This window comes from Liolophura sinensis, chromosome 7 (genome assembly GCF_032854445.1).
Source record: "Liolophura sinensis isolate JHLJ2023 chromosome 7, CUHK_Ljap_v2, whole genome shotgun sequence".
Classification (NCBI taxonomy): domain Eukaryota; kingdom Metazoa; phylum Mollusca; class Polyplacophora; order Chitonida; family Chitonidae; genus Liolophura; species Liolophura sinensis.
This window is the reverse complement of record NC_088301.1, coordinates 16,359,936-16,375,858: the sequence shown is the minus strand read 5'-3', so window position 1 is coordinate 16,375,858 and position 15,923 is coordinate 16,359,936. Positions and strand designations below refer to the sequence as shown.

Here is a 15,923-nt window from a genome sequence, read left to right as displayed (position 1 = left end):
AATGAAACTTTGTGGACATCTGAGAAAAAGCACAAGCTAACATTTAGAACATAATGCTAGGTTGCGCTACAGACAGTTGCAATCTGTTTATCAATTACATCACATCATTACAATACAATATGAAAGAAAATTACTACTCAATACATACTACTCCTATAAACCTCTAGGACCAGTCCCAGGAATGCGAGATTAAATATATTTAAAATCCATGAAGGTGTTATCACCTTACCCTATCAAACATTCGTCAATCAAGTGGCCTACCTGCCGAAGGGCGATAGTTTACCCTGGGCACTCCAGTTTCCTATATCCATACTAGGATTAAGATGACCTCTATCTTAATCCCACATCCATAAACCTGACAGCCATTATATAAGTCAACAACTTGGTGGTAAACACTGATCAAATAAACAGAACACTCAAAAACATGAAATTTTCTGCTGTTGGTAGGCCATATGTTACAAGAATTAACCACTATTGTTCATTTGACAACGTAAGACAATTAAATACATGATTTTCAATTCAAAAAAAATGCGTAAAAAAAATTTCCGAAAAAATGCGTAAAATAGAGTTGTCATTATAAGACTCAAACATATAACCTTCTTCATTTCCCTTAAAACCATAATGTTTCTTTCAGAGATCCTATTCATGTATCCTTTAAACCAGTCTTCACATTTTGTTTTTACCTTACTAAGGTAAATTTTAATATTCAGTCAGAGTTTTTTTTGATATAAACTGCTTCTGCTCCATCAGCAGGTTCTCCAAACAAAATGCAGAAGTGGGATTCTCAGTCAGTTTCTCAACAAATTGAACGGGTATATTCTTAAACATATGCTCTGATTCTTCTACTTTTTCACATGTTTGCAAGGTATTTATTCCTGCATACTTGAAGACATTATTCTTTGTAGACTGATAAAATTATAATTTTTGTAAAGCCCTGAAACTGGCCAATCCAACCAATGTATTTTTGTCTTAAAAATTAAATTATAAGTATGCATAAATTGTACTGAAAGTTGATTTTCCATTTGCAAAAAGGTTGAGTAATTAGGGGTGTAAAAGTAGGCTTGAGAGCTACCCTAATTCCTCAACTTTTTTGCACATGACAGATCAACTTTCAGTGCAATCTATGCACATTTTAAATTTGATTTGGAGACTACTTTGCTTGGAATGGTTAATTCCAAGAGTTCACAAAAAGTGCACTTTTATCAAACACAGAGTCATGCCTTGAGATTAGGCTTAAACACCTTGCAAACATGCGAAAACGTTCAAGAATTACAGTCATCATTATAAAATGGAATCTTTTTCAGCAGATACAGACATGTATTTTTCAAATTCAGCAGTTAAATTAATCGTGCTGAAGACCGACTAAAACTGGTATCTATTTTTTTGTTGCAACCGCGTTAAACATGCAGACATGATCTGTACATGTATAAATTTGTTATATCAGCCTAACACTGAGCCAACATTCATTTTTAATCACAAATGCTCTACTTTTCCATGAGTTTCCTTAACAAAAGAAAATTAAAGCTTTTGTAACTTTAATTTCTCAGATCAGAGTGTATGTGTTTCATTTTTACTGCTTTTGTCAAGGCTAAGGCTTACAAGTGTTTCAATGTACAGCAGTACTTCAAGGCATTCAACCAGCAGAACGTTTTAGTCAGCAACAAAAAGTTTCTCCAAGCTTAATTTTGGTTGCAAAGCACATTTTGTAACCAACTACAGAAATCTCAACCATAAGGGAAGGTGGACAGACAAGAACATATCATGTCAATTCACATCGAACCTGCATGTAAATTATCACCATGGATTATTGTTTTTTTTACTTAACAGTAAACTTTTGTTCCACAATTTTGATACACATTATTACAACAATATTACACCTGTACACTTTCCAAAGAAAAGAATACGATCACAACGCCAACTATACTATACTTTCTACTTAGTCATTTTACCGAAAAGAACTGTTGTGAATATTCCTTCCCCCCACCCCGCCCAAATAAACTACCCTCATTCCTCAACCTTTTTGACTATGAAATTTCAGTTCAATTTATGCATGGTTTAATTTGATTTTGGAGACAAATGTACAATGGTTGGGTTGACCAATTTCAGACTTTCACAAAAAATGTAATTTTATCAGTCTACATACAACAATACCCTCAGAATGAGCTTGAACAAACACCTTACAAACATGCGACAAGGTTGAAGAATTACAGTAAGTAGCACAAGACTAAGACTTACAGTAAGTAGCACAAGACTAAGACTTACAGTAAGTAGCACAAGACTAAGACTTACAGTAAGTAGCACAAGACAGAATTACAGTAAGTAGCACAAGACTAAGACTATCAAACAGAAACATACATTTAAATACACATCAAAAACTACAGTTATTGAAATGTCAATTTCCTGAAAACAAAAAATGTTCACACTGAAGTAAATTGTACCAGTTTGTTCTCCATTAATAAAATGTCTCTAGTTCACATAATAAATAACACGCTTATTTACTTGTAACCACGACTCCAGCTATTGTACTGTTACAAAAGGTTTTAATATGTGCAGAACAATTTTTGTTCAGTTGTGAAAATACTATTCAACTATAAACTGTACATAATTTGTTCTCCATTAATAAAGTGTATCTAGTTCACCTGATAAATATCAAGCTTACTTAGTTGTGATGACTTCAGACATTATACTGTTACAAAAGGGTTTTATTATGTGCAAAACAATTTTTGTCCAGCTGCACAATTAAAGAAAATACTGTTTCGCCCTAAATTGTACATAAATGAAAATATCATAATATTAATTAATTATTTCTCTTGAAACAAAGCGTCAAGCAGTTTCTCGATCATAACAAATATCATTCCTGGCACTAGTTAATATTCCCAGGAACCTTTTGGTACAATTCAACACAAGTACTGACAAATACACAAAACTGCTTTTTAATATGTGTACAACATACATATGAATTTCTCTATTAATTAACTTGTCTGTCAGCAACCTGCAGGTGGTTGTGGCTTGCCCCTGGGTTCTGCCTGGTTTCCTTCGACCGTAATACTGGCCGCCTTCGTGTAAACAAAGTCTTCTTGAGTACAACGTAAAACGCCCATCAAATAAATAAATAAACTGGATCTATGACTGGTGTTGGCAGGAATAATATCAACAAACTAATATACATATGTGTGCATCCAAATCCCCCCACCCTCCCCACAAAATACATCACAATATGTATATTTATTAATTACAACAATGTTTACACTTCTATTGAAAGGTAAGAAAAAAAAAGTGTTTGTTAAAAGTAAACATCTCATTTACTTGAATGATTTCTAGCTGCATCAAATGGCTTTAAATAAAAAAAAAAGATGATAGAATGTGTAAATTGAAGGCAATTTATAGGAAAATCCACCCTCCTGACACTGGAGAGCTCCACTTTGTACATCTCCACAGGTTGGTCCTCTTTACCTTTTGGAATTTTTTTCTTTTTTGTTTTTGGCACATTTCAGGCATAAAATTGCAATTAATTTCATGGAAGATACAGGATACCATCATAAACGTTACTACAAATTAAACTTTCAAAAGTTCAATTTGGATTTTATTCTTATACTAATACTGGTTCTTCAAGGCCAATTTTCATTGGTTATAAGACACATGTGCATGAAGCTTAATTAAGCTACACTTAAACTACTCACTTTTCTGAAGACAGATTGACATCCATGTTACACATAACTTTAAGAGAGAAACATTTTACTTACAGTTTATGTAGAAGATTTTTACACTTCTTAACTGGTTCTGTCCAAATCTTAATTCTTGGGAGCCACGAATTTGGCTAGAGTCAACATGATATTAGAAAACTTCATTTACAATAACATGTATTTCATGTTCTGGACCCCGTTGTCTTAAGACTTACCCTAATTCCTCAACCTTTTTGTACGTGAAAGAGCAACTTTCTGTGCATTTTATGCACATATATAATTTGACTTTGGAAACCAAACTACACTGGCTGGATTGGCTAATTTCAGGGCTTCAGAAAAAAGTATAATTTTTATCAGTCTGCACAGAATTATGCCTTCAGAATATGCTTGAATAAACACATTGCAAACATGAAAAAACGTTGAAGAATTAAAGTAATACCAGATTAAAGCCAAGTATTCAATTTTGTAAGTATTTGCAGCCCAATATTAATTATGTAAGAGTATATTAAACATGAACTAAGGGAAAACTGCTGCTGTCATACTTTGGATTTGAACAACTGTATTCGAAGCAGAGTTCTGCTAAAATTTTTTAACATATGACTTAATAACAGTATTAGCTCAAACGGTTTTGAAAAACTGGGCCCAGAAATCACCTCATGACAGAAAAGGTTCCCATATTCTATGATTTATGAAGTCATATTTCAATACTGTCCCCTGAATTTAGGTGGTTGTAAAAAACCACAGTGACGTGTTAGGAGAATATTGCACAAGGAAACAGGAGTATCATACTTACAGTCAAAGGTAAATTTCTACAACTTTTCTGAATACACTGTAACTTTATTCAGTGTATTGCTGGATAACACGCAATAAGGTGTCAATCAAAAGTCAATGCAACTACACGTCTATTGACAAACGTGACAATAACGAAGAGTATGGAACGGGACTTTGATCAAGGAAGAAACCCTTATAATTCATCCTCTGTACAAATTATGATGTCAGTTTTATCATAGACAATGGGTACGTACTTCTACCGCATGCTGCCACCCGCTGAGCGGTCCAAAAAGTATAAAAATCTAACAACTGAAATAAAAAATTAACTTAAAAGTACATATCAACTAAGAAAAAAACAACAACAACAACAACAAGTACAGTAACCAAATGCTGTTGTGATGAATGACTTAAAAAAAGTAAAACGCATCAATAAAAATGCCACATTTAGACATCATTTGGCGGACATTTAACTATACATACAACGTATGTACATCTGAACTGTTAGGCACTCACAGGATGGAAGTGAATACTAATGTGCGGTTGAGAAAATGTTCTATCTGATGGAATTATGCTAGATTTGAAAGCACTTCATCAATCTTTCTTTGACTGTGTTCTCTTGGCAACATAGGACTTGTAGTAAAAGTTTCCAAATAAAATAATGAGAGATATTGCATAAATAAAGACCGCTATATTGTATCCTTGGGGGTAGTCACATTCCACCAGTAGATTGGTTGTGGTGTGTACCACGAACAAGATGAACTGGAGCTGAAAAAGAAAATGTAACATTTGCTTCACTCCATTCACTGATTGGTATTGTACTTAAAATAAAAATATGTATTTCACTTAAAGTTTAAGTTTTACAACGGCTGGCCTAAGAACCACTCTGCACTCACAGATAACTCTTTTGCATAATCACCCTGCTGAACCAGCCAGAGCTGGGTTTGAACTCTTGATGTCAGAAGTCAAGGGCTGGTAGTATGTAATGACTCAGTGTAGACTCTTATGTCAGCAACAATCCAGAAATTACTAGACAGAAAGATGATCTACACAGTAGGCCTACATGTAGTCAGAATCTAGATAGAACATTACCAGGACTGGAAGCACTGTTCTTGCATCCAGAAGTTTTATAAAACTCCAAAAATATGCTTACAAATGGTAGATCTACCATTTTATTATCCTTTTTTTATCCAGAAATGAAGTACCTAAGTAGTATTGATGCACCAATTTATGTTTCATAATAAAGCCTGCAATTTTGCAAATTATACGCAGGTCGGTTACCTGTTTTAAGTTTTATTTCTTTCAAATCACCATTACATGTTAATGTAGATTTCCTCGGTCAGGCACAGGTAATCAACTCACCAACTGCAGCCTTGTCAGGTATCTTTTCCACCACAAATACTTCTGCATGTGCGGTCCTATGGCGGCACAGCCGTAGTATGTGTACATGATGATGTGAACAAAAGAGTTTAACATGGCCACGAAAAATGCTGGGAAAAAAAACAACAGAAACAACTTAATCAACGTGGGTCTACTAGAGTACTGCATAAGTCTTGACACGAAAAAAGAACTCTAGTGATCAGTTCTGCAAACTTATATTTGGCGGCAAAGGCTCCCAAAGATCTTACCTCTAGGAGACACATGAATGCAAAGCTTCAGGACTTATACTTCAGAAATAGGTAAGGACTAAAATATTTCTCTTAACGTGTTCCAATGCACAAAAGAGACAATGAAGTTCACAAGGGTCATTTCACAAGAATTACACGTGAAAGTGTTCAGAAGGAAACGGACCTGCTATATATTATTTTTCTGATTTCTCACAACGTACTTTGTACAATGGTACATGTACAGATGTAGTTTAACCTTGCACAATGAAGCTTACCTAAAAAGCTACTTTGATGCAATGTAAATGATTTGTGAACCTGAAAATATATGCCCTTGACGATTTTCGTCAAGCTCAGCAATATTTCTACTGCACGCATATGTGCAAAATCATGATGATAACTCTGCATGAGTTGTTGCCACTTAAGAAACTCACTATATTAGTTTATGAAATGAAAAAGCAAGACAATTTGTTTTGACTCTTTTGACTGCAAACGTAATTCCTTTCACTTTCTGCAAAATCTCCACACCTTTCATCTTTCCTGGTTTATCCTTTAATCTCTTGTTTACTGTTAAATTCTAATCCCACAAGAGATGTTTACCATATCTTAACACTCCACTTTCTTTCTGTCATCTGTCTTTCCCAAATGTTACCTTTACCTGTTTTTAGCAAAACTCCTCTTGAATTTTTCATGAATTTATTCTTTAGTTTAAATTCTCTGCAATAACAGCAAATCATCACTGAAACATCAGCATTGGTAAGGTCCGTAATAAAAATGGCTGGACTATTAACAGTCTTTGTTTGCCTAATATTGTCCGCCAGATCATGCCATTACCAGCTGTGTCTGGAGGTTTAGACTTGCATCAATGATGCATTATTCATTTCCCCTAATGACCATCTTCTATTCTATTCGCTAAAAAGACTACAGCGACCCAAAAAACGCACATGTATGTCTAAGTTGCAAAATTGAAGAAAACCTTTATTGGCCGCTTTTGTTAGCTCTCAAATGATGCCCTTATCTCACAACAGGAAAACTGTGCATGTATTTCATTCATTCAATCAGTCACAAGCAAATTTTATATGTACATGGCAGGTGGACATGCAAACATTTTGCATCCTGCAGGTGCTTTCATTTAATTCAAACCAAAATGTCACTCATGTAGCAGAATAAATTCTTATCCACAAATCCCTATTCTTTAAAGAAAATATAAAAATAATGTAAACTTCAGATAAAAAAATGTATGAAGTTATTTGTAAATATGGTCTTCAAAATTTTTCCACATTTTAGGAGAAAGCACATTTGAAAATATTTTTTGTACTGGCAGATATTTGGGATCGCCTGTTGGTAAACAGTGACATACTTAATGTTTTATATGAGGATGCAAGGTATGATTAATAAACATATCTGGGCTAGAATTTGGACTTTTCAGCTAGCAAATGTGTTTAACCTTAATTTTAATTATGTTTACATTTTTAATACATTCTGAAATATTACCATAATTCATATTAAATGCATGTGTTTAAATATTAACAATAAATTTACATTCCAGTTAAATTATTAGACATGTATCACATCCTTACTTAGATCATTATTACAGAGACAATACATACCAAAAGGTGGTCCAAACTAGCCACCAAATAAAAATATTTTCAAATACTGTAAATGCCTTTTTATTCACGTGGTACTAATGCTCACTGATTTCGCGGCAAACACATTTCCGCGAAAATAAGTGCCATCGGATATAAAATACATGAAAGTAATTTATTAATGTAGCATGCATTACAGTTATAAATTTGTTAACAAGCACTACAGTTATAATACTTTCTCAAAAGCGTTAATTAAAAATACCTAATCAGAATGTATTCCGGCTTTCACAAATCCACCTGAACTGATCGTCAGTTAATCTTGCTTTCTTTTAAGGAGGCTTAGCTCCGTCTAAGTATCGCCACACTGCCATGTTGTTGTCGATTTATTGCCGCAGTTAATGACAAACAAATTGATAATTTGTACTGGATGTGTGTACATGATATGATATACATACAATGAGAGAGGCTGTTTTCTTATCGACTATACTTGCCTTCCAGTCAGATCACCTTTCCGACGCGCCCGATACATTGCTCGGGGGTTTCAGCACTTCAGACTTCCTTTTCATAATGATGACTTCTTAGAAATTTACTCACAACTGACATAGTTCACTCAAAGTTTCACTCATGCAAAGTGCTCATGCATAAGAATTAAACAGTGGGATTTATTTATATCACATGTAATCCTTCGTCATCTCCCGTAGTGAGTGACACGAATATTTGCTCACACAGCAGCTAAGGGCTTTGTCTTCAAAAGATTAAAAGTTTAGGAGGATTAACTTCCTTTGTCTGATCAAGTTACTGTATTCTATAGAATTTGTGTCATATTTTACAGGTACACACAAGTTTAAATGATAACATTGCTACTTGAATGCTTGAAATGTTTTATTACTTGACCTTTCTGTATTGAAGTTTGACATTTGTTTATCAGTTGACCCAAAATTCTGTTAAGATCCGCGAAAGTTGATTCCCGCGAATGTGTCTTCTTACCAAATCCGCGAAAGTTTATGCCCGTGAATAAAAAGGCATTTACAGTACCCTTTTCCCCCCGAAAAAAAAAATCCAAAAAACATTAAAGGCTATAATTACAAATAACGTTTCATTCTCTTTTTTCTGATATTTGCATTATTCTTTTGTTTTCTAATTTAACTCCCAGAGCTATTTTATTCTTGAGTGGAGAAAAGCTATGATGACTTACACTGTCCCCCTGCCACATACTTCACTCCCAACCACCAGTTCATGATCATTGTACAATGGTGGTACACATGCAAGAAGCTTATCTGCTCTGTCTTCTTCCTCAGTATAAAGAATGCCTGGAAACATGTAACAGAATAGTAAATAAAACTAAACTACCAGTTAAACTAAAAAATCTAGTAAAACATCTAACCAAAAAAATCCAGGTAAGTTTTACTTCGAAGTATCTGTAGGTGTGGAAAAATGAAAAAAGTCAATTTCAGCTGATAGTCTCTTAAAATATTTAGAACAAAGCTACTTTCAGTTTTAGTTTTCAATGTTTCTGGATTCTGTAATGGCTACCTATTGAAACTTACCGTATCTAGAAGCTCTATTACTTTGGAAAAGAAAAACCACCAACACACACTGGCCATCTAAAAATATCAAAGAAGACAAACAGCTTGAATTAACTTAGCTTCCATAAATCTGTCTACTTCAAACTCATTTCTATAAAGCAGTTAGTTTTTTTTAGAATGTTATACAATATGCAAACTGGGATCCAGCAGAAAGGAGAATTTAAAGCTTTGTTTGCATTTTACAAAGTGACTTACGGCTAGAGTAACTTATGCCTCGACAAATTGCTGTTAGTAGTTGTGCTGTGTAAAACGAGCTCTAGTAAGCTCTTACATTTACTGTAAATCTTCAACCTTTTTGCACTGGAATTTATGCATACAATTATTACGGAAAAGTTGATAAATAAAACTATGTATTATATAAAATGGTTTCTTTATGTCATTTAAGATGGAAGCTTTATAAAATTGTGCATATTACCATTATCCACCTAGTTCTCTCTGAATGTTTCAAAATATTGGCCTTAGATGCCGTTCAAGAGGCTGAAGGATTAGAATATTCCTCTTTTCTCATTTTAATGGCAGTCACTTCACCGTGTGACTTCTAGACAAAAATTCTAAAAATCAATTTCAAGTCAATTATAGATAATGTAAAGACATACATGTAAGCTGGGTCGCCAGTTTCAAAAAAGCTTTGGTTAGAATCATCCAGTAATTGTGAAAAAAGTGTTTCTTATTTTAAGTTAGTATGGCAGAACAGCTAAGCATTAAGCCTTTTAAGCAAGAAACCACTGAGTATATCCACTTTCATTTCAAAGAAGACAACAGCTGGGTTAGTGCACAATATTACCCTGAGTGCTAGAGGGCTCTGTGAGTAGTCTACTGGTTGACATATATAGCTGTACCCTGACATCACCGATGTTACCACAAACTGAAAGCAAATTGAGCATACGCATGGCTTACTGTCGCAAATTTCACATACATGTAAAGATACAAAATACAAAAATCAGAAGGATTGAAAGCCACACAAATCATCCCAGTGATTCTCAAGAGTTTCAAAGAATACAGGAAAACTTAGAAAATTCATATTTCAACACATTTTAAAATTATTCTGTAAGCAAGTGATCTTAGTATATGATCATCCCAAAATGTTCTGATTTATCAGATACAGTAAATATTTTCAACCCAACGGGGAGATCATTTAGCTTGAACACCCCAATATAAAGCGGAAACTGTCACTTACAATATGACAAATGCATGAAATAAAGTGACCGTTTTCACATTTCAACATCAGTTTTCTTAAATAATAATACTAAGCGCTGGAACCATTGATATCTTCCCTAATCCATTACATAAGAAAATATATAAATAAAGAAACAAGCATTTTGAATCTATTTGATTGTTTCTTTATAATGACATGCTCAAGAATTTTTCACTTATACAATGGCGGTCTGTTTTAAGGGATACCACAGTGGCCGGCGAAAACCACAGTGGCCAGCGGAAACCACAGTGGCCAACGGAAACCACAGTGGCCGGCGAAAACCACAGTGGCCAACGGAAACCACAGTGGCCGGCATAAACCAGTGGCCGGCAGAAACCACAGTGGCCAACGGAAACCACAGTGGCCGGTGGAAACCACAGTAATCTTCAAATTCTCTGTCCGAGGCCAGATTTGGACCCACACCTCGAGTCGGAATTGGAGGGCAAACACCCTTAACCACTGCCTGCTCTAATAAGCTTTCTGAAAGTATCACTGCGTAATACACACTCGCCCTATTGGTTCCCATGTAACAGCTAAGTATGGAGCATTATTCCAAATGATAGAGTACAGCTTACAGTAGTGTACTTCCAACCAAAATTAAAATGTACATGTATATGGAGATTTTCATATAAATGCTTGGATCTTTAATAAAAACAGTTCTCATATTAAGAAAAACAGTGGTTTTTGTTACTCTCTAATTCTTCAACCATTTCTCATGTTTGCTCTTTTGTTTATTCAAGCATATCTTGAAGGCATTATTCTGTGTAGACTTATACAATTTTCCTTTTTATGAAACCCTGAAACTGGCCAGTCCAACCAATGTTGTTTTGTCTCCAAAATCTAATAAAAAATGTGCATAAATTGCACTGAAAGTCATATGCAAAAAGGCTCAGGACTTAGGGTAGTATAACTTGACAAAAAGTCATAGATAATCACCAAACTCACACGTCATAAAGGTGCATTATTATGATAAGATGTACTTGAAACCAACTTGAAATGAAATGCATCACAGGATTACAAGAAGAACTGTGGCAAATTGTGTAATATATTAAGTGAAAATGACCAAGTCCAACAAAATCCAAAAAAGCCAAGCACCAAAAATATGACCAAAAATTTATAAATTGTCCTGTAAACTTGTCCTGTATCTCGTCGTAATAAACATGTTCAAAAAGGTAACGCAAAATAATGCAGAAAACTGTAGGTGAGATAGACTGATACCTGACGGGAACACATCAGGCCTCGAATTAGAAAATCTCCTTTGGCCTGTTGCTTTTTCCCAGTCATAAAGTTTTAGCAGGCACACTATCAGAAAACCTACAATTTTTAAACATGGCCTGCCAATATAGTAGCTCAATTAAATTAAACGTGGAGGTCTCTTTTCAACAACTTTCTGATATTTGCCAGACTCAATGTTTAATCATTGAATTCCAAAATCCAGTCCGTTCATAACTAAGTGGGCTTGTAAATTCACTCTACAGCAGAAGAGAATAGGACCTTTATTATCACTTCTGCAAGTGTAAATCCAATCCTAAGTCGATATGTTCTTGCAATCCACAGAAATATGTCCTTCTCACTTGTTGAAATAATTATTTGCAGTCATGGTAAGTCCGGTATACTAACATTTCAGAACCGTTTGCCAAAAGACATGGAAATCAACCTCACAGGACAACGTAGTCCTCAATGACCAGTTTAGCGATGGTTTCATCAGTCATCATGGATTAGAAATAGAAAGAACAACTTGCTCAGTCAGTTGAACGAGCAAGGTCAAGTCCAAATGTTTCAGTCAAGGCATGCGGCTATCGCTTATCGTCTTCGCAGCGGTCTCATTATCCATGTTTTCTGGCCATGGCCTTAGATTCAATTCAGACTTTGAACAGAGAAAAGCTAACACTTTAACAAATTTTCTGCATATAACTAGTCTGAAATGGATTTAAATGTGTACTAGTAACTGAAAGGATCCTTTCATCTTCAATTCAAACAAGAAGTCAACACTGGTTTCGCTTTTAGTTGACTCAAAAACTGAAGTACATGCCGCAATACGAGTGCACATGAGCACACAAGCACAGTAGCTTTCAGCGCAGAGTTATCTCTTGTAACATCTCTCTGTGGTTTGCAACAGCCATGAACAGTGTTTCCTACGTTTTTGGTCAGTAATAAATTCGTTGTATCTTTATCACGCCGCCATAAATTAGACAGCAGAGCTTACAGTTGTCCATATATTAACATCTCATGCTTAACCTGCGATTTTATTTGTTGATTTTTTTTTTTTTTTTTTTTTTTTTGGCAGGCCGGTTTTAAGTTTGGATGCTATGGCAAATTTTCGGCCTGCTTTTCACCATTCGCAGGCCCCCATTTCAAGCCCTGAACATATGTATGTAGTCCCCTCGGTTACCACCAACAGGGGGCTAGTATTAAATGTTGTACAATAATTGTGTTTTTACCCATGATTACCTCATAAAACATATATGCAGATAAGCCCACGCAGAAAAAATTGTATGGCACAAGAATCCATTTCAAATTGAACGGGCTCTGATTCTTCATAATCTTTGGTCCGAATATCACCAGGCCGATGTAGGCAAAAAATATAACGATGATTGGAAAAGGAGTTTTCATTAATAGCCAGTCATCTACACGTGGATCTGAAAAGAGAGCTCACCTAAATCAACATGATCACGGTCTCCAATATTTTATGTACACACCGGCTTAAGTCTACTCTAGATGCTGTTTTAAGGAAAATGTACAAACTTTTTCATTTGTATATGTAAGATTAAATATTTTGATTACGCAGCTCTGATTTCTCCAAACTATGCAGAGAGACAAGATATATTATCAGCATGTTAGAACCACCTTCAGGGCAATTAATGAAGGTTTTATGTTGTGTATGTACATATAAGGGTATACATTATCACATAGGCCATGAAGTAGTTCCTTCCTATGTATCTGTCTTATGACTTGTTCATACAACACCTTATCAGCACACATGTATAGGGCAAAACCTTTGACATACTGTAAGTTTGGTCCTTTTTTTTTAAAACTAGGGTAAACTAAGCAGCTCCAACCGCAAACGAAAAAAAAACTGACTTACCCCCCTTTTCAATCATCCACCCATAGAACTCTTCAGCCTGTTTCACTAGTGCCATCATCTATGACAAGTACTCAAACTGAAAGAAGAAGAACAAAACAAGGAGTGAAATGACTGTATTATTTCCAGATAAATTACCAAACCAAAGTGAGAAATGTATCTTGCTGATACATGTATATGGGAACGTTTCACAGATTTATTACAGTTTTCATGTTCACTTTTGGTTATCTTACTGTGCAATAAATGCAGTGAAACTAAAGGCACCAGTAAAAGTCAGGATAGGCTGATTTTGACAAATCACAAACCGTCACCTCCCCCTATAGCTTTAGGCTTGGGTGGGAGGGGGGGGGGGTACTCAGTGTCTTTGAGAGACCCTATTATGATAGAATTAACATGGAGGTGATACGGAAAATAACAGAAAATTGGAAACGAGATGGCCTGATTACAAATTCAGGCTAAATCTATGACCCCCACCCCCTCTCCAACTTCAATGCCTCCACCTTCACACCCACCCTCAGTCTCTCTTTCCCCATGCTCTCTTTCTGTTCTGTTAACATGTGAAAGTTTAATAGCGTGTATAAAGTCCTAAATTAAGGGACTCAAGCAGAAACCATTGATCATCATAATCTGCAAAATTCTTAAAAAGTTGATGACAGAGAAAATGCAAGAAACAGATTCATTTCACAGAACCCCCACCCTCCCTTCCAACAAACTAAGAAAAATAAAACAAGTAAATCATAAATTGTGTCTTCTAATCTACATGAAAATGCAATACATGAACTTCTGAACAAGTTTGAGCTGTCCTGATGAGTCAAGAAGAAGCCTTCAGTGGTTTCGTCAACATTGTTTAGGAAACCGATAACACATTTTTTGCAATTAATGTCACAAGAGCTACAGTGCATAAGTTTAGGCAATCAGGGCTGTTGTGAAAAGACTTGTGGCAAGGACATCCACACAGTGGAACAGTTGAATCGGCCTACCGGTTCTTAGTTCAGAGGCCCTTATAATGGTCCAACTACTATATATGTAGTGTACTGTATATAAAAAAACAATGATGTAAACAAAGTTTTACCAATTTCAGAAATAAAGAATTACTCTGTTAGTATTTTACTGCTGCCATTTTGACGAGTCCTCACCACGATGTTGATATTTTCAACAAACTACTCGCTACAACAGACTGACAGGGCACCATGAAAAACAAACGAATGTAAAACTAATGAGGAATACTTTATTTCTATAAGCGGCAAGTACGTAGTAAGGTCTTCCAGCAGCCTGCAGATGATCATGGGTTTTCCCTGGGCTCTGCCTGGTTTCCGCCCACCATAATGCTGGCCACCGTCATATAAGTGAAATATTCTTGAGTACGGCGTAAAACACTAATCAAATAAATAAATACAGTGGAGAAAACCTCTTCTTCTTTGTAAGTACAGTACAGGTATAGGAGTATGACCGAGCCCATTGAACGAATACAAGGACCTAAGCTCAGTCCTAAAAACTATCCCGTGGAACCGTGCAGCAAATATACACCAACATCAATAACATATAGATATAACACTGTAACATTCTGTCACCTATCACTGCGGATTTCCAACCTAAGCTGCAGCCTGACCCAAATCCCTTATCAAAACATTGGCAGTATCAAATAACTATGCCCTTGAACGCGTTACACATATTTCGTGACCCCGATAAACTCAATTGAACAACACTTCTTTTAATACACACTAACACGCTGAACAACAACAACAACACATATCTAATTCACGACAATAATTAACTCGTAAATGAATGAACTCGTCCGTTTGGTAGCACAAAAACAATAACGTAGAATGTACTCAATCTGAACATAATGTAACTACATTTAGTACCTTTCTTATATTCCCACACAGATGTAACTAACCACGCTGAAAAGCGAGCTCAAGCTGCTAATCGGGGTCCAAAGTATACCGGCGTAAACGAGAGTGTCTCAAGGGACGCAACTGAAGCCGGCATCATCTTTATCTGGTCAGAAAAATTGATATGGTTTAGGGGCAAATTGACCTTTTGTGGTACAAAGTTGTCCCACCTGGTTTATAAAATATCTTTTTTGGAAGGTAATTCAATCAGGTTAAAAGATATCAAAAACAGTCTTAATAAATGTGGATTTAGTTATACATGGTTAAGTTTGATGCCTAATAGAAGTGGTCAGCCTCTTAAATTGTAAAACTATCTCTGAATGACAAGAAGGCCTACAGAATATGTAAATCAATATAATTAACTTTTCATCAGATTGTGCTTTTTATAAGTTAATCAAAAGACAAAAGTTGTGTTCGAAAAGTGTCTGTTCGAGTTTCCACCGAAACTGACTCTTGCCCTAGCTAAATTCCGAAAGTCTAACCATAACTTGGCAATATATGGCTTGTCGCTGGGTGAGCATTAAAAT

At 35.4% G+C, this 15,923-nt stretch overlaps 1 protein-coding gene across 2 annotated transcripts; it reads right to left on the bottom strand.

The window, feature by feature from the left end:
• Positions 1-4,916: 4,916 nt before the first annotated feature.
• LOC135471140 (very long chain fatty acid elongase 4-like) lies at positions 4,917-15,443 on the bottom strand. 2 transcript variants are annotated; one of them, XM_064750229.1, is made up of 8 exons: positions 15,370-15,443; positions 13,508-13,583; positions 12,874-13,061; positions 10,012-10,092; positions 9,189-9,245; positions 8,837-8,951; positions 5,814-5,941; positions 4,917-5,219 (listed from the first exon to the last, which is right to left on the bottom strand). In XM_064750229.1, the coding sequence occupies exons 2-8, from the start codon at positions 13,563-13,565 to the stop codon at positions 5,046-5,048; spliced, it is 801 nt and encodes a 266-aa protein (XP_064606299.1). In that variant the 5' UTR covers positions 13,566-13,583; positions 15,370-15,443; the 3' UTR covers positions 4,917-5,045. The 2 variants fall into 2 exon arrangements, with proteins under 2 accessions (XP_064606299.1, XP_064606301.1); XM_064750231.1 differs by lacking the exon at positions 15,370-15,443 and adding an exon at positions 14,600-14,711.
• Between the last annotated feature and the right edge of the window lie 480 nt (positions 15,444-15,923).

Bases quoted from the DNA above. Each gene is read 5' to 3' on its own strand.
- LOC135471140 (XM_064750229.1), bottom strand. From the start codon at position 13,565: ATGATGGCACTAGTGAAACAGGCTGAAGAGTTCTATGGGTGGATGATT. The intron at 9,246-10,011 runs GTAATATTGTGC...TGATATTTTTAG, and splicing joins AGAGCCCTCTAGCACTCAGG to ATGGCCAGTGTGTGTTGGTG. The intron at 8,952-9,188 runs GTAAGTTTCAAT...ACATGTTTCCAG, and splicing joins TAATAGAGCTTCTAGATACG to GCATTCTTTATACTGAGGAA.